The sequence below is a fragment of the Liolophura sinensis genome, chromosome 7 (assembly GCF_032854445.1).
Source record: "Liolophura sinensis isolate JHLJ2023 chromosome 7, CUHK_Ljap_v2, whole genome shotgun sequence".
Taxonomy (NCBI): domain Eukaryota; kingdom Metazoa; phylum Mollusca; class Polyplacophora; order Chitonida; family Chitonidae; genus Liolophura; species Liolophura sinensis.
Window position 1 is genome coordinate 17,158,223 of NC_088301.1, and position 20,711 is coordinate 17,178,933.

General features: G+C 38.2%; 1 protein-coding gene and 2 long non-coding RNA genes across 3 annotated transcripts; all 3 read left to right on the plus strand.

Annotated features, from left to right (window-relative positions):
• Positions 1 to 3,730: 3,730 nt before the first annotated feature.
• LOC135470345 (uncharacterized) lies at positions 3,731 to 6,120 on the plus strand. Its single transcript, XR_010444383.1, has 3 exons — positions 3,731 to 3,843; positions 4,801 to 4,952; positions 6,037 to 6,120. It is a non-coding gene; the product is annotated as an uncharacterized LOC135470345 (long non-coding RNA).
• A 4,669-nt stretch (positions 6,121 to 10,789) lies between these two features.
• Positions 10,790 to 13,458, plus strand: LOC135470226 (uncharacterized). The gene is made up of 3 exons (XR_010444380.1): positions 10,790 to 10,908; positions 12,845 to 12,982; positions 13,403 to 13,458. It is a non-coding gene; the product is annotated as an uncharacterized LOC135470226 (long non-coding RNA).
• A 27-nt stretch (positions 13,459 to 13,485) lies between these two features.
• On the plus strand, positions 13,486 to 20,048 carry LOC135471923 (receptor-type tyrosine-protein phosphatase mu-like). The gene is made up of 8 exons (XM_064751364.1): positions 13,486 to 13,552; positions 14,022 to 14,121; positions 16,441 to 16,514; positions 17,575 to 17,709; positions 18,006 to 18,128; positions 18,270 to 18,421; positions 18,809 to 18,944; positions 19,679 to 20,048. Exons 1-8 carry the CDS (start codon positions 13,535 to 13,537, stop codon positions 19,760 to 19,762), a joined length of 822 nt encoding a protein of 273 aa, XP_064607434.1. The 5' UTR covers positions 13,486 to 13,534; the 3' UTR covers positions 19,763 to 20,048.
• The last annotated feature ends 663 nt before the right edge of the window (positions 20,049 to 20,711 follow it).

Sequence of the window (20,711 nt, forward strand, 5' to 3'; positions counted from 1 at the left end):
TTAAGCAAACACTAGTGGTTTGTAACACGACAACAGCTTGTTTCAGATTGAACCGTACAAAGTGAGGTGTTGTTTTGTACACTGGCAAAGTGCAGATGTTTTCTTTCCGTTTGAACGATATACATGTATGTCTTCAGAGCGTTGCGATATGTTGCAGGTAAATAGTCCGGGAATAATGAATTAAAAGGGATAAATATTTACATTCAGTATTTTTTAATACACTGAGGTCTCTTCTTTCACGAACAGCATGCATGAGAGGGACCCACGGACCAGACTGCAGGGAGAAGTGTGGATTTTGCAAGAATGGAGAGTGTAACATTACATCAGGGCACTGCCCGAAGGGACCAAATTTACCTACATGCATGCGCGGGTATATGCCTCCTGAATGTAAAACAGGTTGGTAAACGGTTTGGTAATATATGACCAGGGCTGTAACTGCTGGAGAACTTTACTGCTTAGTTTATGTAGTCGTAACATTGGAGTGTTTTTCACTTAAGTCTCAACAAACACATTTTAAAAGTACCTTAAAGTATGCATTTCACTAAATATATATAAGTTTAAAAAGATGGTAACCCCCCCCCCCCCCTCAAAAAAAAAAGAAAAAAAAAGAATTTTAACTGTAAACATAAACATAAACAACATTTACATATTGGTTTCTGCTGTGGCCACTTGGGACCAACTCATGGACAAGTCATATGGCATGCATTGCCACTATGACTTCTCATATTACATTGGTAATATTTTACACATTAGTTACGCATACCTGCAATATACTGACTCAAACCATATCCGCCTATGGTCTTTGAAACAAGACGTTTTAAAGAGTCATTTCGTGCGACAACCCTTGAGACACATGTCCAGATTATGCCCCTCTGTGATAATGCTTGCTGTAAAATCCATGTTTAGATATATGTTTACCATTCTGTAATATATCAGAATGAGAGACACCGATACATTTTACTGCGCTGTAAAAACCCCAAAACGAGAAACACATATGCAGATTTTTTTCCCTCTTTGGCAAATCACAACTGAGATACACGTTCGAATTGTTTTCTTGTTTTACTGTGGCTGTCCCCAAGAAAGTGATACGTATATAGAAAACTCTCAGCTTCTACGCTCTTAAAGTGACATGCACGTGTATGATGTCCAAGAACGACATATATGTTCAAAATTTTGTCATGTGTGTATAGGCAGATTGATTTTCTCTTTGGCAGTGAAAAGTGAATTAAGTGCGCCGAGCAGTATCATCTAAGACAGTACCTAAATGAAACACATGTTTATATTGTCATAGCTTGTGCCAATCCCGGAATGCAGTAAGGGTGCTGTGTCATTGACCTACATGTAGCAGAACAAAACACCCCACTCACATTATCCAAGATACTCAGGGGGACATGTACCACTGTGCTGTTCTGTTTCAGTATGCGCTGAGAGGAGGTGGGGAGTTGATTGCCAGCAGTATTGTCATTGTTTCGATGATCGGTCATGCAACAAGGTTTCGGGAGAATGCCCTCAAATTTCGAACACTCCTATCTGCTCTGCGGGGTATCAGTATATCAACTGCTCTACACGTAAGTAAATCTCCAAAGGCTTTCTCACAGTGGACACTTCCTTTAATATCATTGACAAATGATCACACGTAGCCAAAAGATATAGCGTTCTTGTCAGTGTGGCTCATTTAGGGTAACTAAATCGAAACATCAGTCATTCAGCCTTCAATGACCAATAAGGCTAATTATTTCCAGGTAAAAAAAAATGTTCGAAATTTGCAAGTTTTTTTACGGTTAAAAAGTAGGCCTACAAACTCACCTCTTTACGCTGCTCTGAACTTAAAATATATTAGGAGATGTATCGATATGTTGTCGTTGTCAAACAGCATGTACGAACGGAACGTACGGTCCCGACTGCACTGAGGATTGTGGCTTCTGCGCCAATGGATCTTGTAACGCTATATCCGGGCACTGTCCGATAGAGCCAGATCTGCTGCCATGCGTGTCGGGTTACAAACCTCCATTGTGTATAACAGGTAAGTAAAACTCCGAGCTGCTCGTAAAATGTTAAATGGAACAAACATAGGTATAAAATAAATTTGAAGTAGAAAGGTTATTCAAGCAACATAGCCTTTTTTATTTAATGGGATCTGAATAATATAATATTGAACATCATTGGTGCATCTTAATGAATGAAGGAATGCATGAATGAGTGAAAAGGTTTATGTTAATAAGTAAGTGAGCATGTTATTGCCAGAATACGGTCAGTGCGGCTTGACAATACACCCCTCCAGAACAAGGCTGTAATGCCAGAGTTTAAAGTCGTATTAGCAAAGCTCGCCGGTGGTGGGCATAACTGTTGAGCTGCTGCGCGGTTACATTTAGCATGGCGTCACGAATTGAAATAGGAAAGGAATTACAAAATAATATTATTTATCCTGTGACTTTGCATCGCCTCGGTGTCATCCTTAGTACACCAATGACTGTTAAACAGTGTGCAAATTACCCATTTTGTTCTTTCCTAAACACACGGTAGTAGGCAATTAATTTAGTTTAGCCAATCAAAAAGCTTCATTCGCAACATTAAGTGTTAAGGTACGAAAGTTGAATCGTCCGTTATCGTTTTATTTTGCCAAATGTGATTTTTCGCACCATTAAACTAAGCCATCTGCTGTCTTTCGTCCATCTGCATAAAGTTTCAGAGAAACAAGACGCAGATGCTCCACATTTTGTCGGCGGACTTGCTGGCGGAGTGATTGGCTCACTGTTGCTCGCTGCAGTGGTGACCGTAGCCTTCGTCATATACAGGTATATTAACCAATTCAACATGACTGCCTTGCTTGTAATTGCTATTTGTTTGCAAGCCATCTGTCTGTAAAGGCGGTACATACCATTCAGTTTTAAGCTATCAGCCGACGGCTAATTAGAGATGATTCCAATTCTCTCTGTTTCGATGGCGATTACAACATCGGTTGCTGCCACTATCAGTGACCATTACATCTGTAGTCGTCGATTCTCAGTAAGCACAAGGACAACTAAAATATAATTGAAGACGTACAGCAAAGAGCATAGAAAAACGACAGAGTAGTGGCGACAGCTCGATAACTGGCAAATAGTCACACGCAACCGGTAGAACACAGCGTCTTGTCAATTTACCTCAGGGTAATATTCTAACTGTTCATGTAAATGTATCAGTAGTGGCAAATTACACGCCCCCTAGCACCTTGTCTTAAGCAGAATTAGGTCAAAAATGCAGTAGTGAAAATTTGAAATAATTTTTTCTCTGTATTTACAGTAATGTGTGTAATTATGTGAGTCTTAACAGCGCTATATTGAAGAAAACAGTTGTGATAGGTTGCGATAAGTTTAGCAGAGCTATTAAAGGTGAAGATCACTCTAAAATGAAATATGTGTCAGATGACAGGTTTTACTCGAATATGTGACCAGATTCTGTAGTGGTCTGTTGTGACCCAGAAGGTATCAGTTACGTCACATCTATACTTTAAATTCGTTTCAATGTCAAATCCGCGAAAGCATTCATATATATATATATGTATATGCATTTTAAATCATGAAATGTAGCAGTGTAATGTATGTTAAGTAGCAAACATTTCATTGCTCCCATTGTGGTCAGAAAAGGCCGGTATAGAATAAAACATTCAAATGCATTTTACTAGGTTAAACATATTGTAAGAAATAAATCCACCTGTTTTCCCGGTCACTTATGTGTACCTGCCTTTCAACAGACGCAGTCCTCGACATCTGGATAGAGGTGACCTTCGCCACCTCCCTGTACTACAATCGGGTACTGACCATCTGGATCAGTTGGAGGAAGCTGAGGCTAGTGTGGACAACGGTTAGTGTTTGGTGGATAATCGCACACGTCTGTGGATAACCGTGCACAAATATATTGTAAATAATGGGATAATGGGACACATGTCTCTGGATAATTGTGCACACGTACAGATTGTGAATAATCGGATATATGCAGGTGAATAACTGGACATATGTCTGTGGATAATCGTGTACATGTAGATTGTGAATAATCCGACATATGTATGTGGATAATCGGACACATGTTTCTGGATAATTGTACACATATCTGTCATCTGGTAGAAAAGAAGTTTGATCAGTTTCAAGTAAACTTATTCCTTTGAGCGCATGCAACGCTCACTACGTTTGCTTTACAACACTGCCGCCACTAGACAAGCTTGACCTTTGGAGCCCGTGCGGTTTAACCTAATCAATGACGTCCGCCCACCAACCTATAATTCGTCAGTAAAGTTGTTTCTGGTATCCGGTAGAATCATGTTGTGCTTTCTGTTAGCTAAGGAGAATGCATGTTTATAGGTATAAATAGACTCAAAGGTTAACTAAAACAGAGTGTTTGTGCTTTCTGACATTACATCCTGTCGCATCACCGTGACCGTAGTGACCTTAGCGTTGTTCAAGATTTCTGAACAATACTTCCAGAGATGCTAAGCGCTGTGATGAGGATGATGTGTAAATCTATACGTTTTACATTTATACTGTGAAAAGTCCTTAGTCTTTAGTATATAGTCTCCCGTTTAAATTAGCGAGAAGGGCTAATGGTTTTTGCTAGAAGGTATATGCGACTGTAGGTTAGAATGTGTTGTCATCAACCTCACTACCGTCATGTTCGTAAAAGTGTTCTCGATTACGTCGTTAAACGCTAATTATACAACGACACGATGCTAATTTTTTTTCTCACATTTTACATTCAAATTTACATTAATCCACATTATTTTACATTATACAGATAACTCATGTAATGTATTCTTGCATCAAACAGGATTTCGAGAGAACAGAGCTTTCGAAAATGAAGCTGGGGACAATGCACAATGTGCTGACAACACGCAGCTGTCCATTTCGGTGTCCGTTGAAAAATTATGCGAGTATGTGACCGCTAAAGAGTCAGCCGACCGTTTCCAATTTCAGTTCGAGGTAGGAGTCACATATACTGCTTTGCTCGTGTGTTCCTGGACTAAAACCGACTTCATGCCTCGAAGTCTTTTCTAAGAAGCGTGAGTGAGTGAGTGAGTGCTTGGGGTTTAACGTCGTACTTAGCAATTTTTCAGTCATATGACGACGAAAGAGTCCTTAGCGTGCATGTTATGTGCTTCCTTGTTGCAGGGCGGATTTACTCTTTTATCTAGTGCTGCTTCACTGAGACAACTTACCGAAGGCAAGTAAGGCGCTCTATCCGAAACAATATACTGATACGGGTCAACCAGAATAACTGAAAATTCACTTTAAATTGCTAAACATTGCTAATCATAGGCATGTACACTCCAAAAATAATCTGTTACTGTTAACTGAGAGTCTGTTGTCTGAGTGATGTTAGTATATAATCTGTTATTCACACATAATAGTATATAATCTGTTATTTACACATAATATTCTGTTAAATATAACACACATATTCTATTTATTTAACATAAAGATTTTGTTATGCTAACAGGATGTTCTTCTGAATATGACATAATATTGCGTTACAATAACAGCATACATTCTAGCATTCGGTTAAAGATAACATTCATTTTCTGAGTGTGGCCTTCAATATTTATCTAGTAGTTTGATATGTACTCATAAGCTAGCCTCAAACTACAATTAGTTTTTCGTTTACTTACACCTCAACTGGTTACAGTGTCCGCCTTGTGATCAAACCGGGGTCTGGTTACACCCAAAGACATTAAAAATGGCACTTGTAGCTGCCTCACTCGGCACTCAGCAGTGAGAGGATACAGCAAGGAAACAAAACTGGTTTGCCAGGTGTTGGTATACTGTGATCGGTGTGGTATTACTTTTGCGGTATGGACTCACTCTGCCACAAGACGTAAGACCTGTGCATGAGCATACACCTAATGATCACACGTTCAACGTTGTAGTTGTGATCGTCAGTCTGCATCAATGAGTCTTTGCTGCATGCACGGGCTTCACTGTATTATACATCGCCATGGATATTAGAACTGATATCAAATTTATAGATGAATTTTCTATGTGTAACGTTCCAATATATATCTTTCAGAAATTCGCGGTTGGCTTACACGCCAAGCACTTGATTGCCGACCTGCCGATAAACAAATTCAAAAGTCGATTTAGAAACCTAGTGGCTTGTAAGTATGCTCATGCTCATTGTTGTTGCTTTCGCCTTTATAAAGTCCAAAAAGTTGAAGTCAAGATGAGAAGTTCGAATATAATCTTTTCCTCCTGGTGGGAAAGTGTACTCGTTATGGGGCGGGCATAAAAAATGGGCCGTACTTTGACACTAAATATCTCCGAAACCCTCTTATGTCAGCTTCTAAAAATTTACACTCTCAAAGGCCATTATGTCCTATGTATACAGACTAAATTTCAATATCATTGTTTAAGATTTCTGTTCATGGGACCAAACTCAAAATAGAGTCAAAAACGCATATTCGGGACATTTCAAAATGATGTTCTACCTTGTTTTACTTGAAAAGGTGATCAATTCTTTGTCCGTCGGAGAGAAACCCATCTTGATTCTGCAAAACTTGTGCCTATCTGGCAGAAGGGTTTCTCTGACACTAGAGCCAGACAATATTTCCAGACGACACTTGATTGAAGCGTGTCACACAGGTGCAGCGCGCGCTCTACTCATGACACCTGACAGGTGATGCAATGTGTGTCACTGGAACGTGCGTTTTTCAGCTATGTTTCCATTTTAAACTTGTGTACAGACTACTCAAGCTATGACCTTGAAAATTAGTCAGTATATTAACAAATTATGCCATTTGAATGTCTAAAGATTGAAAAGGTTTGAACAAAGGATAATGAAGCAATGTAGCATCAAAGTATGACCAATTTTTTATGCCCACCTGATATATTATTTATTTATTTGATTGGTGTTTTACACCGTAATCAAGGATATTTCACTTATAAGACGGCGGCCAGCATTATGGTAGGAGGAAACATTGCAGAAGAAACCCATGGCCATCCGCAGGATACTGACAGACCTTCCCACGTACGATCGGAAGGGAAACCAGCATGAGACACGGTTACCGCAGTGGTGAGAGGCTCCTTGGCCATTGTGCTGCGCGAGCGCGCTAACCAACTGAGCCACTGGTTATATAGAAACTGTGGGTTGGCCTGGTTAGGACACCGCTATCCAAGCAAAAACTTGGAAGTAACCTACTGTGCGTAAACTGGTATACATAGAGAAATAATAATAAAGTAAAACATATTGTTATGGAGACATTGATACTAGAATGGAGCTAAAACCTTTGTTGTTGTTCAGAAGTATTGCGGTTATTTGCTAAAATATCGTACTTACCTGGATTGTAGGATTCTCGGTGGGTGGCATTTTGGCTACGGTTTCTTTGACCCATTAATCTATCCACCTTCCCTGTAAATGAAATAATAGCTAAAATGACCAATCATTTTAAGAAAAAAAGAATTAAAACATTTTAATCTGGGCAGAAAAAATGAATAAGTGGACACTGCTTTTCAGATGACCATTCCAGGGTAATTTTAAGACAATCGGATGAAGATGACTCGGACTACATCAACGCAAACTATATTCACGTAAGAAATGTTAAGCATTGTAATCCTAAAATGAGAAAATGAAATACTGAAGCAAACTATTTCGTTGACACATGTAATATCATTGTTGTAAATGAAACAAAAGGTTGTTGGCAGTGGTTACACTATTTTATGGCATATTTGGGCATAGAAGCTGTTAGTACAGAAACAGTATATATGCAGCGGGATTTATTCCGACCAGAAAATGAAACAATCTGTGTTTTTTATTTGCTTTGACTTTTACGCCGAACTCAAGAATATTTCACTTATACGACGGGGGTCAGCATTATGGTAGAGTGAAAACCTATATGTGTTAAATTCGATCATATTTTTCTACGTTGATCATATATTTAGTGCTAAATAACATTATGACGTGACCTAAAACATACATACCTTTTTCTGAGCACATGAATGCAACGGATTTGGTAATTATGTTTGCACGCCAAACTTTTAATTATATCGCACGTGCATCTTTGTTATGAAAGATGACCTAACTGGTCAAATTTAATTTGCATATAGTTCCTTTTCCTCGTGGTGTTATGGTAAAGCAATGCAACCGGAGTAAAGATGAGAAAAGTAGATATGTATATATGATACGAAGATTATTTATAACCTTTAAGTAAAACAATGTTGGGGTGATGAGATATTTTTGACAACGTTCAGATGTTTTAAAAATCAGCCCAGTCAATGCTTCTCGAGTAACGGGAGGTAGATTCCTTGCATGAAGATAACAATTTATTTGTAGCAAACTGCATGTCAAAGTAAAAATATCGTTCCTTGCAGGGCTATGATGAACCAAAGAAATACATAGCATCGCAAGGTAAAACCTCCTTTCTTGAAACTTTAGATCATTAGACCGTCTGGTAAAAAAATTTATTTATTTATTTATTTATTTGATTGGTGCCCGTACTCAAGAATATTTCACTTATACGACGCTGTCCAGCTTTATGGTGGGACCATCCGTAGGTTTCTGGCAGAACTTCTCACTTATCGCATGAGCTGGACTCACAGCGACCGCATTGGTGAAGGGGTTCTGTGTCATTACTCAGCGCTATCGCACTGACCAACTGAACCACGGAGGTCCACTCCAAAATTGAGTCCAACAGCAGGCGTTACTTTATACAATTATAGCATCAATTGTTAGTTGTGTTGGAAGTTTCTAATTTATACTTAAATCATAATGACTGTTATGGCCAAAATTATGCATTATTCATTTGGATTTCCAGGATGTACTGCCTATATAGATTCATATTTATACGTTTTCGTTTAACGTGTAAATAGGTCCAAACTCTGCTAATATCGAAGACTTCGTGCGCATGATTTGGGAACAGGACTCGGGAAAAGTCATCATGCTGACGAATCTGACTGAGAACACAAAGGTATGCAATATATATTATACAAGACTGATTAGAGTTTAGCAGGCTGGCAGGTACAGTGTATCTGTATTTGACTGCCGCCATTTAATCGATGGATAGAAAAGCTAGCAGAACCCTTAGGAAAACACCCCACTTTGCCTAAAAAATAAGGGTTGCCTCTTGACAAAAGGTTGTAGCTGAGCCACCTAAACAGAAATCTGAACCGAGACTGTCACCTCTTCTCGGCAATGAAAAGTTGGCCCAACGGCAGATTTTTGTTTTACCAGATCAGCCACCAACAGTGATTTTTTTATTTAATTATTGGTTAACGCCGTACAAAGAATTGTTCATTAGTACAATGACGTTTAGTTGTACAGGTGCGGAAAACAGGGTGCCCCGAAAAAACACCAAACTTTGGCAAGTTAGTGACAGTCTTTCACATATCCATAACATATTGGTAGAAGAGAATTGGTTATCAGCAAATACTAGACTGTAAACGTAATGTTTAGAATGGGAATCTGCAAATTCTTGTACAAGTCAAGAATTAAAACCAAACAGTGTACACCACAAGAAATTAAGATATTTGCTTCAGGTCTAAGCGCTCTGTACTATGCTTAAATGGAAGGATTTTTGAATCACTCAATATAAACTAACAACACAGTAGTTACATGGAAAAAACATAAATGTATGCATGATTTTTCAAAACTAAAAGAAGCATTACAATAACTCTAACCACTCGTAGATATTTATAATGCAACCCTGATCTAAATAACATTGTGATTACTTTCTTAGTGACATAGAATTCAACGTGGAAGCATTCCGAGAGCAAACTCCCGCGACATCTATATGCAACAAATTCCAGCATCGTCGGACAAAAAAACAACGCTCTGCATTTCTTATTTATCTGTATCTGCCGATGATGGAAATCGCTTAAAAATTCCTGAAAAAAACTCTCAGCCAAGTACAAACGTGTGCACAAAACTTTGTTGAAATCCCTGCCATTTTTTCCGAAAATTGCAGACTGACAAACAAATAAATGCCAGGGAATAATAGCCTCCTTGGCGGAGTTAATGATAAGTTTTCAATACCAGTATATGTTTTATCCAGTGCTTGTTACCTTAACACTTTGCTACCGTCGTGTAATTGAATTGCTCTTGTTTACGGCGTAAAACACCAATCAAATGTATTCAGTGATGATTTATTTAAGTTAGGTTTATTTTGTGCCGTCGTATTTCCAGGAAAAATGTCTACAATACTGGCCAGACGAAGAGGGACATCTCAGTTCGGAGTAATTGCGATTTCCTTAATCAACGAGGAGGTCTTCGCCGATTGCATTATCCGAACCCCTTCGTCTTCTTCATTTAACGGTAAACATGTTTCATAAGCAGAAAATGTGACAGCTACTTTAATCAGCGACTTGAAGCACTACAATCGTGGCCATTAGCTTCCTAATGGTGAAGGCATCAATTTGCTTGTAAATGGCTTGATCTCAAGACGACAGGGCCAGATAACCTAACTCGAAAGGTGATTCACCTTGACTGTCCGGAGTCTACCATGAATTTAAAGATAAACATGGACAAAGATAAAAGATAAAACAACACAATCAGAATCTACCCACGTGGTATAATTTTATCCATCTCTACATGCAGCTATATGGCTGTCAATTTGTGTACTACTTTAACTGTTAGCAAAATATATTTTAATCACCTCTCTGATGACATACATTATCGTGTTTCCACTTAAGTCAAATGTTTATTCCAAATTAAAAATTGGATGACGCACTATTGACCAACAACAATAATGTTTTGGAATAGGATATTAACACTTTTATGTTTTGTCTTTGATATATAGGAGAAGAGCCAAAGTCGCACAATCAAACAGTTCCACTTCACCAGCTGGCCAGACCATGGTGTACCATTTCGTACAGACGCCTTGCTCAAATTCCGGGAGAAAGTGTTAGTCTATGAAACTCATCTGGGTGGGCCAATGGTCGTTCATTGCAGGTAAAAGGCATCGTGAGAATTTGTTCATTTAAAGAAAACATGCAATTTAAATAAACAGAGTTATTTCGAAGGGGTTGACTAAATATTATCACAGAGCTTGTATATAGTTAAATGAAAAGTTGTTATCCATGTAGAGACACAGGGATATTAACATGAGTAGAGAAAGCATTAAAACTCCAATGAGAAAATACCCTCAGGTATGTTTCACTGACTTCAATACAATCATTGCTTGGATCATATATGTATGCAGTGAGCTTTATGGGCAATATTTTCCTGTTAATCCAATAGTGTGAGTGAGTGAGTGCTTGGGGTTTAACGTCGCACTGCACTGACAGCATACATTCTAACATTACTCAGATAACAGGCTTTCCCTAAAATCTAACAGATTAAATGTTATATATATATATATATATATATATATATATATATATTATATGAAAATATATATATTATATTAGAAATGAAATTGAGCGTGTCATTCAAAAACCATGTGGGGTTGATAACGTTTTCTGGAAGAGAATGTAATTTTGCGTAACACCGACTTCGTTAATCTATCTTGTTTATGTGTTTAAGTTGCAATCCATGACTACGATATACCACATTGATTTATTTATTTCATTGGTGTTTTACGCCGTACTCAAGAATATTTCACTTATACCACGGCAAACAGCATTATGGTGGGTCGAAACCGGACACAGCCCGGGAGAAACCCACGACCATCCATAGGTTGCTGGAGGATCTTCCCACTTACGGCTATACCACAATGAAATGCTAATCATTTTTTAAAAAATTTCATGTTCTTTTCATTTCCTCTAAATCCAAGTACATGCATGAATTTCAAACTTGAAAACTGGTTTAAATGTTGTGTGACGTAGGTAATAGGCGACATACGTAACTAACATTGACCACAAAACTTATAACTTACAATCTCAACATATGACTGTATTTAATTCAGTATCAAGAAAAAGAGAATAAAAATGCAGTCAGATGTATTTTCAGATATGGTTTTTATGGTCTTTCCATTTTATGTTACTCTCCCTTTAAGTAAATGGAGCAGAGGGAGTTGGGTAATTATCCCTGACTCAATGCTATCGTCAAAAATGCTATCGGTAGATAGAAAATCAGTTATCATCCAGAGGAAGGCTATACATTAATACATTTTCAGTCACGAAAGGGAGGGTTTTTAAATTATTCCGTAAATTTTCCATGTGTACAACATTGTGATTCTTCCTCTGCAAATTAAAATAGCATAAGGGTAGCGGTGAGTGTACTCCGGGTGGAGTTAAACATCAAAAAAGTCGAATTTCTAGAAAATCTATCTCTCACTCTTCATGAGGCCTGTTAAAATAGTGAATCTCTGGCGCTTTAGGGGGCCCGTTTACCTCAGTTTTACGATCGCTGATCACCTGTTGTCATCTATCAAAATGACGTGCAAATCAATTCCTCCCTCGTGGGAAACAAGCCAAAACCTACAAATTCGATGTTTAAGGCTGGGTTTGAACCCATACCTTGTGTTTCATAACGATTAGAAGGCACACACCGCTAGCCAACAGACCACGCCTCACTCACAGTCTTACATGAAGTTCTCTATGCTTTGGGCACTGAGATCGCTCTGCAGGTAAAGATCTGGGCATCTGGTTACTCAGCAAATTGGGGTTGGGTTGGGTTGCAGTGGGCACTCCCGTTTTCCTCCCCACTCGAGATTGTTAACCATCAATATCGTGAATTATTGCCCAGCACAACGTTAAATATCAATAAAGAAATCAGTTCTTGTGTTGTAATTACATTCCAGTTTATTCTTCTGTGTATATGAAATAGTTGTCTAGAGCTTGGGTTTTTTTTCAGCAAAAACTTAAAAGATAAAAACACTTAATGAATAATTTTTTAAAATGTTGATATTTGGAGATTTTGACTTTTTTTTCTTTCCCCGTCAAAGTGCTGGAATAGGACGAACAGGGACGTTTATTGGCCCTAGACTACCTGATGTCCCAGGCTGATGCGGAGGGGGCTGGTGGACGTACCTTACTGCGTCGCTCGGCTCAGAGAACAGCGCGTCAATATGATTCAGACATTGGTAACGCCCTGCTTACAACGCTTTTGTCTAAATATATCTCCAATACCTTTGCCTGTTGTTAAAGCTCTCGTCAAATTACTCAGGCGTCGAAACAAGCATTTATATGTTTGTACCATTCATTCCGCAACAATAATTGTTCCCGTTCAATAAGCGTAAGACGAATTTCCAACACAACGTTCAAAGTAAACAGCCAAAGAATTAAAAAAGTACAGTAGGGACCGACTCATGTGAAGAGATGCAGTCAACAGTTTTCGATTACGGGAAATACATACATTGCTTACTTCGCAATACAATTTCAATATGTGTGTTTCTTAAGCTTTTGTTAAATTAAATACTTTCTATCCAGTTAAACAGTAGTTTCAATCCTTAGATAATTACATAGCCATTATCTAAATGCCATTCTTCTTTCCTGTGCATTAGGAGCAGTATATATTCCTCCACGAAGTTCTGTTAGATGGTTTAAAATTGAGAGAGAGTCCTGTCCCTTCGGTGGAGTTCTCCTGTGTGTACGCAGAATTGAAGACAATTAACCCTGATACTGGAGAAATAAAGATGGCGGAACAGTTCAAGGTTAATCTTTCGATGAAAAAAAACTAACGATAGATCTAGTAAATTATATGGCTGAACACATGTTAAGTACGACGTTAATCTCCAAGCATACATAACGTTTGAACTAAGACATAACGTACCTTATCTGGGTTTCACACAGTAATGATTATCGAAATTATGTTGCTAAAAAACTTCAACCTTTCGTCAGTCTGAAGCTGTTTTTAATAGCAGATGTACTTTTCATATCGAGCAGACTATTGCTTGAGATCGCTCAAAAGAACCACCTTGATGTTTCCTGACAAAACTAAATGCCAGCCAATAATGGTGAATGTCAACAAAAACCAGCCCTGATGTTTCTAGACAAAAGGAAATATCGACAATAACACTCTCGATCTTTTCAATGAACCACTATAGTAAATGTCAGCAAAAACAGCCTCGGCGTTTCCCGATAAAAAAATTATACATGTCACAAAATACTATTTTTTTTCAGGTTCTGGAAAAACAGAAGCGGGTACTGGGTGATTCAGATTTTTCCTGTGCCCGAGATCCAGAGAACATTGCCAAAAACCGATCACAGGACGTTCTGGCAGGTAAGGGTGGTATATATATATATATATATATATATATATATATATATATATATATATATATATATATATATATATATATATATATATATATATATATATATATATATTTAGCAGCTTAGCGTGAAATGTGTATTTTATACAGTGGTTACTAAACACGAATATTTCAGCAACTCTACGGTGTTGATGTTTATGGATGAATGCTGCTCTTACCCTGGTAACCGAGAAAACCCCCGACCTAGGGTAGCAGCCCATCAAGCTAACACAATGGTATCAATCCTGACATGTACACCAACTACTGAGCCTGCTAGTCCTCTAAGCTAACGGAGTAAAATAAAGGCCGAGGAGAGGCACGATAAATGAATTGTTACGTAACCCAACTAAATTCAGATCTACTAGCGTACATTCCATGTATTAATTTTATTTCATTCGGTTAAAGGGAAACAAAACATAAACAATGAAGTAAGCATTAGTGAAAAGATAACTGAAATCTTTGTTTGAAAATTCCTTTAGTTTAAGTAGTATTTTAAATTTTTTTCTGCAGAATTTGATGTAATATTTATAGGCTATATTAACAATGTATCATATGTCATCAATGACGTCACAAGCAGGTAGTTAACGTCGCGTTATAATTTTATTCCAATATCACGAATAACATAAATATAGTGCACAAGGATTTGTCAAGACCCGCCCATAAATGTGTGAGAAAAGTTGTGTGAGGTTTAAAGCGGAATACATTTTAAAGGTGTAGAAACTATAAAAATTACAGTTCAGATCAAAGAGTGCAAACAGTAAGTTGTGAATATGGTTTGCAGCATTTTAAAGAATGTTTCTTTAAAGGGATAAGAAACTTGAAAAAAGCTTTTGTGAGGTGGGTATATGGGATTACTTTTTGGCATATATAACCGTTGTGTGATAATGTTACAAATGATGATGTAACACAGGTTTATTTGCACTAGAAATTGGCCTTTTCAGCGCAAAGCCATGCTCATCCTGGATTTTGAACATATTCATGTTTTTATTATATTTGTAAATATTGTCATAATTCACCTAAGTGCATATGTTTGGATATAAACAACAAATCTATTTTCAAATAAGTTTATTAGACATATATCACATTCTTATTTAGAACATTATTTTGCATCGTTGATAAATACCAAAAAGTGGTCTCAACTACCCACAATACCAAAATATTTTCAAATACCCTTTTCTCCTGCAAAAAATGAGACCATGTTTGCAAATAAGTTTATACACTCTTTCATCTGACATCATCATTTTTTAAATTTTCTTCTTCAAATAAGGAAAAAATATCAATGAACCGCATGGTGAAATAAAAATGTAATTGCGCGTCACCACAGCATAGTTGCTCTGTCTAGCTTGTGAGTTCAACTTGGAACGCATGTCCAAGAGAATGCGTGTCACGATAAAGTGCTACAATCATACTGGATCTATGCATTTAGTATTTCAAATATTTTTGTCGTGACTTGCATTCGTGAAGGGTATACACACATGGCCGCAGTTACAGCATTGTAACGAACTGTAGACATGAGGCCTTCACTAGAAAATTGTGGCTCATGTTGCCGGTTATGTGTGATCAACTGTGCTTATTACATGTATCACATTGCCCTCCTTGCCCTTTGGTGAACCCGGGCCCGTTACATTTTACTTTCTTCATGCATAGTGCAGAATAAGTTTATAAAACATTTTCTTTATTAGTGAGGTACCATGGTGGTGATTTTAGATCTGTATATTGGTAAATTGTTTGAATTTTGTGAATACATCCAAGAAAGGCTTACTTTCTGATTTTTTGTACTCTGCATACGCAGTTATTGTTATAATGGAAAAGTGTCTGTGTTAACCAAAGCTACTGTAATTGTAGTTCGAGATTACATGACCTATTCTACACGTACAGAACTAACGGACCGCCTAACGGCATTCTGTTCTAGTCTGAATGCTTTGCTTTTAAGAATGTCAAGAAGTGCGTCTATATTCAGGACTTTTTAAAGCCATCTTGTGTACCTCTTGTGCCTTAACGCAATCGAACGCTTAGCATTTGGCCCTCGATGCCTGACTTCTCCTCAGTAAACCATTTACAGCCGTGTTTCTGTGAAATATGTCTGTGTACAGGCCGACTACCCTTCTAATCTTTTCACCAGTTTTCTTACCGAGACTACAACGATCCAAATCGTTACGCGGTACGTTAGTATGACAGTTTTAGGTGGAATACTTGGCCTATTGTGAACAATAAAACCTGACTTTACTAGAATGCTTTAACACATGTGTGTGTGTGTGTGTGTTTCTTTCTTGTTTGTCCTTATAAAGCGGACTCCTGCAGAGCAATCCTCTCCACGCCGGTGAATGGCAGGAATGATTACATAAACGCCGTCTTTCTTCCGGTACGTATATTGGCGTCATATATGAAGAAGAATGACAACCAAGAATACATTCTTGGTTATTTCAAAAAGCGGTACAAACGGAGATAACGATATCATTGCTGTGGTCTGTTTGGTAACGCCATAGATAAACCCCGTAATCTGGAAATCATTGGATACGCCATATCAGAGTAACCTCATATGGCTAAAGGGCAAAACAGAGTTGAAGTGACATCAGCGGAAACCGTTGCCTTCTCGGATTCTAGCTCGTAGCTCCTGTTAATATTCCTCTTCCTCAGTGTGCCCGATTCTGAACTGCGACATCTCGGTGACGGATAGTATGTAACCTTTGTAAATGGATTTTATTGTATCTCTTGTAGTTCCTGATATCACGGCAGTATGCTTTTAGAGTTGGATTTTAGAGGAAATGCTGTTGTAAAACAAACAATGCAGTCGATTTGGGGAGACAGTGTTGACTGTGTTACTGTGTGGTGTTTCCTCTAATCACATGTTAGTGCAGTTACATGGATTGTGAAATCAAGTACTCCCACGCTCGTTATTATTCATGTCACATCATCCGAAGCAATGAATTCTTGGTGTTGAAACCAAGCTTATAGAGTTTTACAATATGAACTACAAAAAGTATTCTAACTTCAGTTTCTTTGGAATAATATTGACGTCCATCATATCAATGTGTAGAGCTTGCGGTGTTAATTGCCTCTAACAAAAGGCAATTTTGGTACCGAGTATGACTGATTTTACGGACAGCTGAATATATTTATTTGTTTGCTTGATTGGTGTTTTACGCTGTACTCAAAAATATATCGCTTATACGACTGCACGGCTCAGCAGAGCCCGGGGAAACCACGACCTTCCACATGTTACTAACAAACTTTCTCACGTACGGGCGGAGAGGAGGCCAGCTTGACCTGAACTTGAACTCACAGGGGCCACATATGTGAGACTCTCCTGGGTCATTGCGTCCCGCTGGCGTGCAAACCACCTCGACCCCGGAGGCCCAGATAGCTGAATATAGGCGACTGGTTAAAACAAACAGATTGTAATACGAATGTTATATTTTAAGGCTTACCAAATCCCAAAGGCTTTCGTTGTCACACAAACGCCATTGCCTGACACCGTGGTGGACTTTTGGCGACTGGTGTATGAACATGACATCATCTCCATCGTCACACTGGACGATGTTGACAACGTGTACGAGGTCAGTTTTGGACGTGCGTCACCAACTTGTCACCAACACCAAGAGAATCCGATTAAATTGCAATCAAAGAAAATCTCACTTTGTCTAGTGTAATTTTTCTTTACAAAGTAATAAATCTATTTGACTTTTATGTCTGTTTTGTTTTTCAAATTAAATGTATTGGTTGTTTTGCTGTAATATAACCATCTTATACGTTGTGGCATTATGCAGCAATCTTTCGACAAACATTGTATTTATAATATATTTACATCAAGATCTTGTATTGTCTTGCCTTGTTACTGTGATGGTATTTTCAGAATGTAGGAATGTACTGTCCTGAGAAAAGTGAAAACTTTGGTCCGTTTGAGGTAAAGGTGACGGAGAGCTCAGAGACAGAATATGTATCCAGGCGGAAGTACGCGTTGACCTACAAGAACATGGTGAGAGTTTTCTTTGTTTTTATATAGAGCATAATCTAGTGTTCCCAGATATGAAGCCAGGGAATAAATAAATAAATAAATAAATAAATAAATATTACATTCTGTGAAATTTTCTCACTAGTTCTGTTTGTCTTGTTTCAGAAAGTGTCCGACCCTATTAAGCATTTCCGGTGTAAGTTTTGGTCCGCCTTACAGTCTGTGGGATCGATACCTGCGCTTCTAGAGGTCATCGAGGAGGTTGATGCCACAAGACAAGAAACGGGAAGTGGACGACCTGTGCTGGTTCACTGTAGGTCAGTTGAATAAGGCATTATTACACTACCGGATTACATTACCCCAATAACAATGTTAAACACCTTTCCCACCGTCGATATTGGAAAGAGGACGTAGTTTCGAGTTAGAACCCGTTTATCGCTAACTGTTAAAAAGCTCTACTTTATCATGTGACCTGCTAAAATTGTTACGCTTCTAGTTTTATCATGAAAAGAAATTCAGAGAAGACGAAAAAAGGAGAAATAAATTTGAGGAGCTTAATGTTTGTGAACACGAGACAAACACACACAACACAGCAAATGTATTCTGTGGTAGATTTGCATTCATGTTCTCGGTGTCAGTCAGTTATTGTAACGCAACGTCCACATTTTGCCGTAATTGTAACTATCCTTTTTTTTTAAATTTAGAGATGGATTTACACGCAGTGGATTGTACTGCGCTGCCTCTTCTGTAATAGCGGGCATAAAACTGGACCAGGAAGTCGTCATTCCACGGATCGTTAGACAGATGAGGTTGAATCGGCCGGAAATTATCACTGATTTGGTATGAGCTTTCTTGACATTTTTTCAAACATAAAATCTGTGGAGGAATGTCATCAAATGACGTATGTCACTTTGTGCAACGATGGTAAGTCATTGGAAATAAGGCTGAAAAAGTACGTGACGACTATTGCACACTCTTAATGCTCCATCGTGGGAGGGGAAACCTTGTAACATAGAATTGTATCGTAATGCTTCAGTGATATCAACCCACATGTATAAAAATAGCACCATATTCATTACCCAGCTGCAAGAATCAATCTTACTTGATCTTTTTATTTGTATAGTCGCTCTATAAGCTGACTTGTAGCTTGATAAACATTAAATGGCACCTGCTTTCGACTTCTCTTTAAATAGACGTCATTATACATCAATGCGAAATGAGTGAAAGGTCGACCCAACACACGGAAGCGCAAATTAGACTGAACAAATAAAAGAAGGGTTGAGACAGGTCTCTTGGGATTTACAAATCAATACAGATAGAGACTTACATATATCTGACGTCAGAGGGAGTTCATGCTAGGTGACTAATTTGCACCCGATTAGACCACAGAAATGACGAAAGTCGGAACAACTGTATGTAGAGACAAAACATGATAATCAAAGTACTGCGGAAATTAGGAAAGTCGTGAAAACTGTAAAAAACCAAACCAGCTATCAAAGCTCTATATAGAAATGAGGAAAGTAGGGAGAACAAGACAAAATGTGCTTATTTATCACAGTTTTCTTTTGTTGCAGGATCAGTTCCGATTTCTCTTCGACGTTGTGTGGGAATATCTAGATAATTTCAGAGCCTACGCCAACTTTCAGTCTACAAAATAAGGCATGGTTATCGAACTCCACTGATACGTGCACTGCACATAAACGCAGTTTATGAAAGCTTTAGGTCGCTGTGTTGCATTTTATAATAATAAATCTCATTTTATGGATTGCTCCCTGTCACATTTTGAACAAATGAACATATCTGATTCGGTTATAGATGTCTGGAAAGATGTCTTTTCTGTCGTTTTTCATACGTTGTAAGATCTAATAACGAATTGTTTCCCTTTGATTATCCCTTTTATATCTGAGCATATGTATATTTCTATATTCAACGGCACGCTGGAGAGCTCTCTACTGCCCCAATTCACTTGTCTTACCATGGATATTTGTTTATTTGACAAATAAGAACTAATGAATGTCACAAAATGAAACTGATGAAATATATGTATTACTGGTATCTAGACTGTTTTGTTGGACCGTTGATAAAAATAATAATCATTTACTACATCGAAGCATGTAAGCAGGTATTTTGTAACTGCTGATACAACTCGAAACATTTTAACCCCGTGAGTACACGGTTGGCGGAGGGTTATCAAGTAGTAGTTGTTGGCGTATAATTCTCCAGTCTTATTTTCCAAGCAGGGTCCACCGTGGCTCATTTGGTTAGCGCGCTAGCGCAGCGTAATGACCCAGGAGTCTTTCACCAATGCGGCTGCTGTGAGTTCAAGTCCAGTTCATGCTGGCTTCTTCTCCGTAGTACGTGTGAAGGTCTGGCAGCAACCTGCGGATGGTCGTGGGTTTCGCCCGGGCTCTGCCCGGTTTTTACCAACCATAATGCTGGCCGCCGTCGTATAAGTGAAATATTCTTGAGTACGGCGTAAAACACCAATCAAATAAATAAATAAATACATAAATTATTTTCCAAACCACCACCCCTTCAGTGGGTAAATTAGGCTAGGCAAATAAGGCGTTTATTACCATGGAAACAATCGTCTTTTTTGTATTTCTA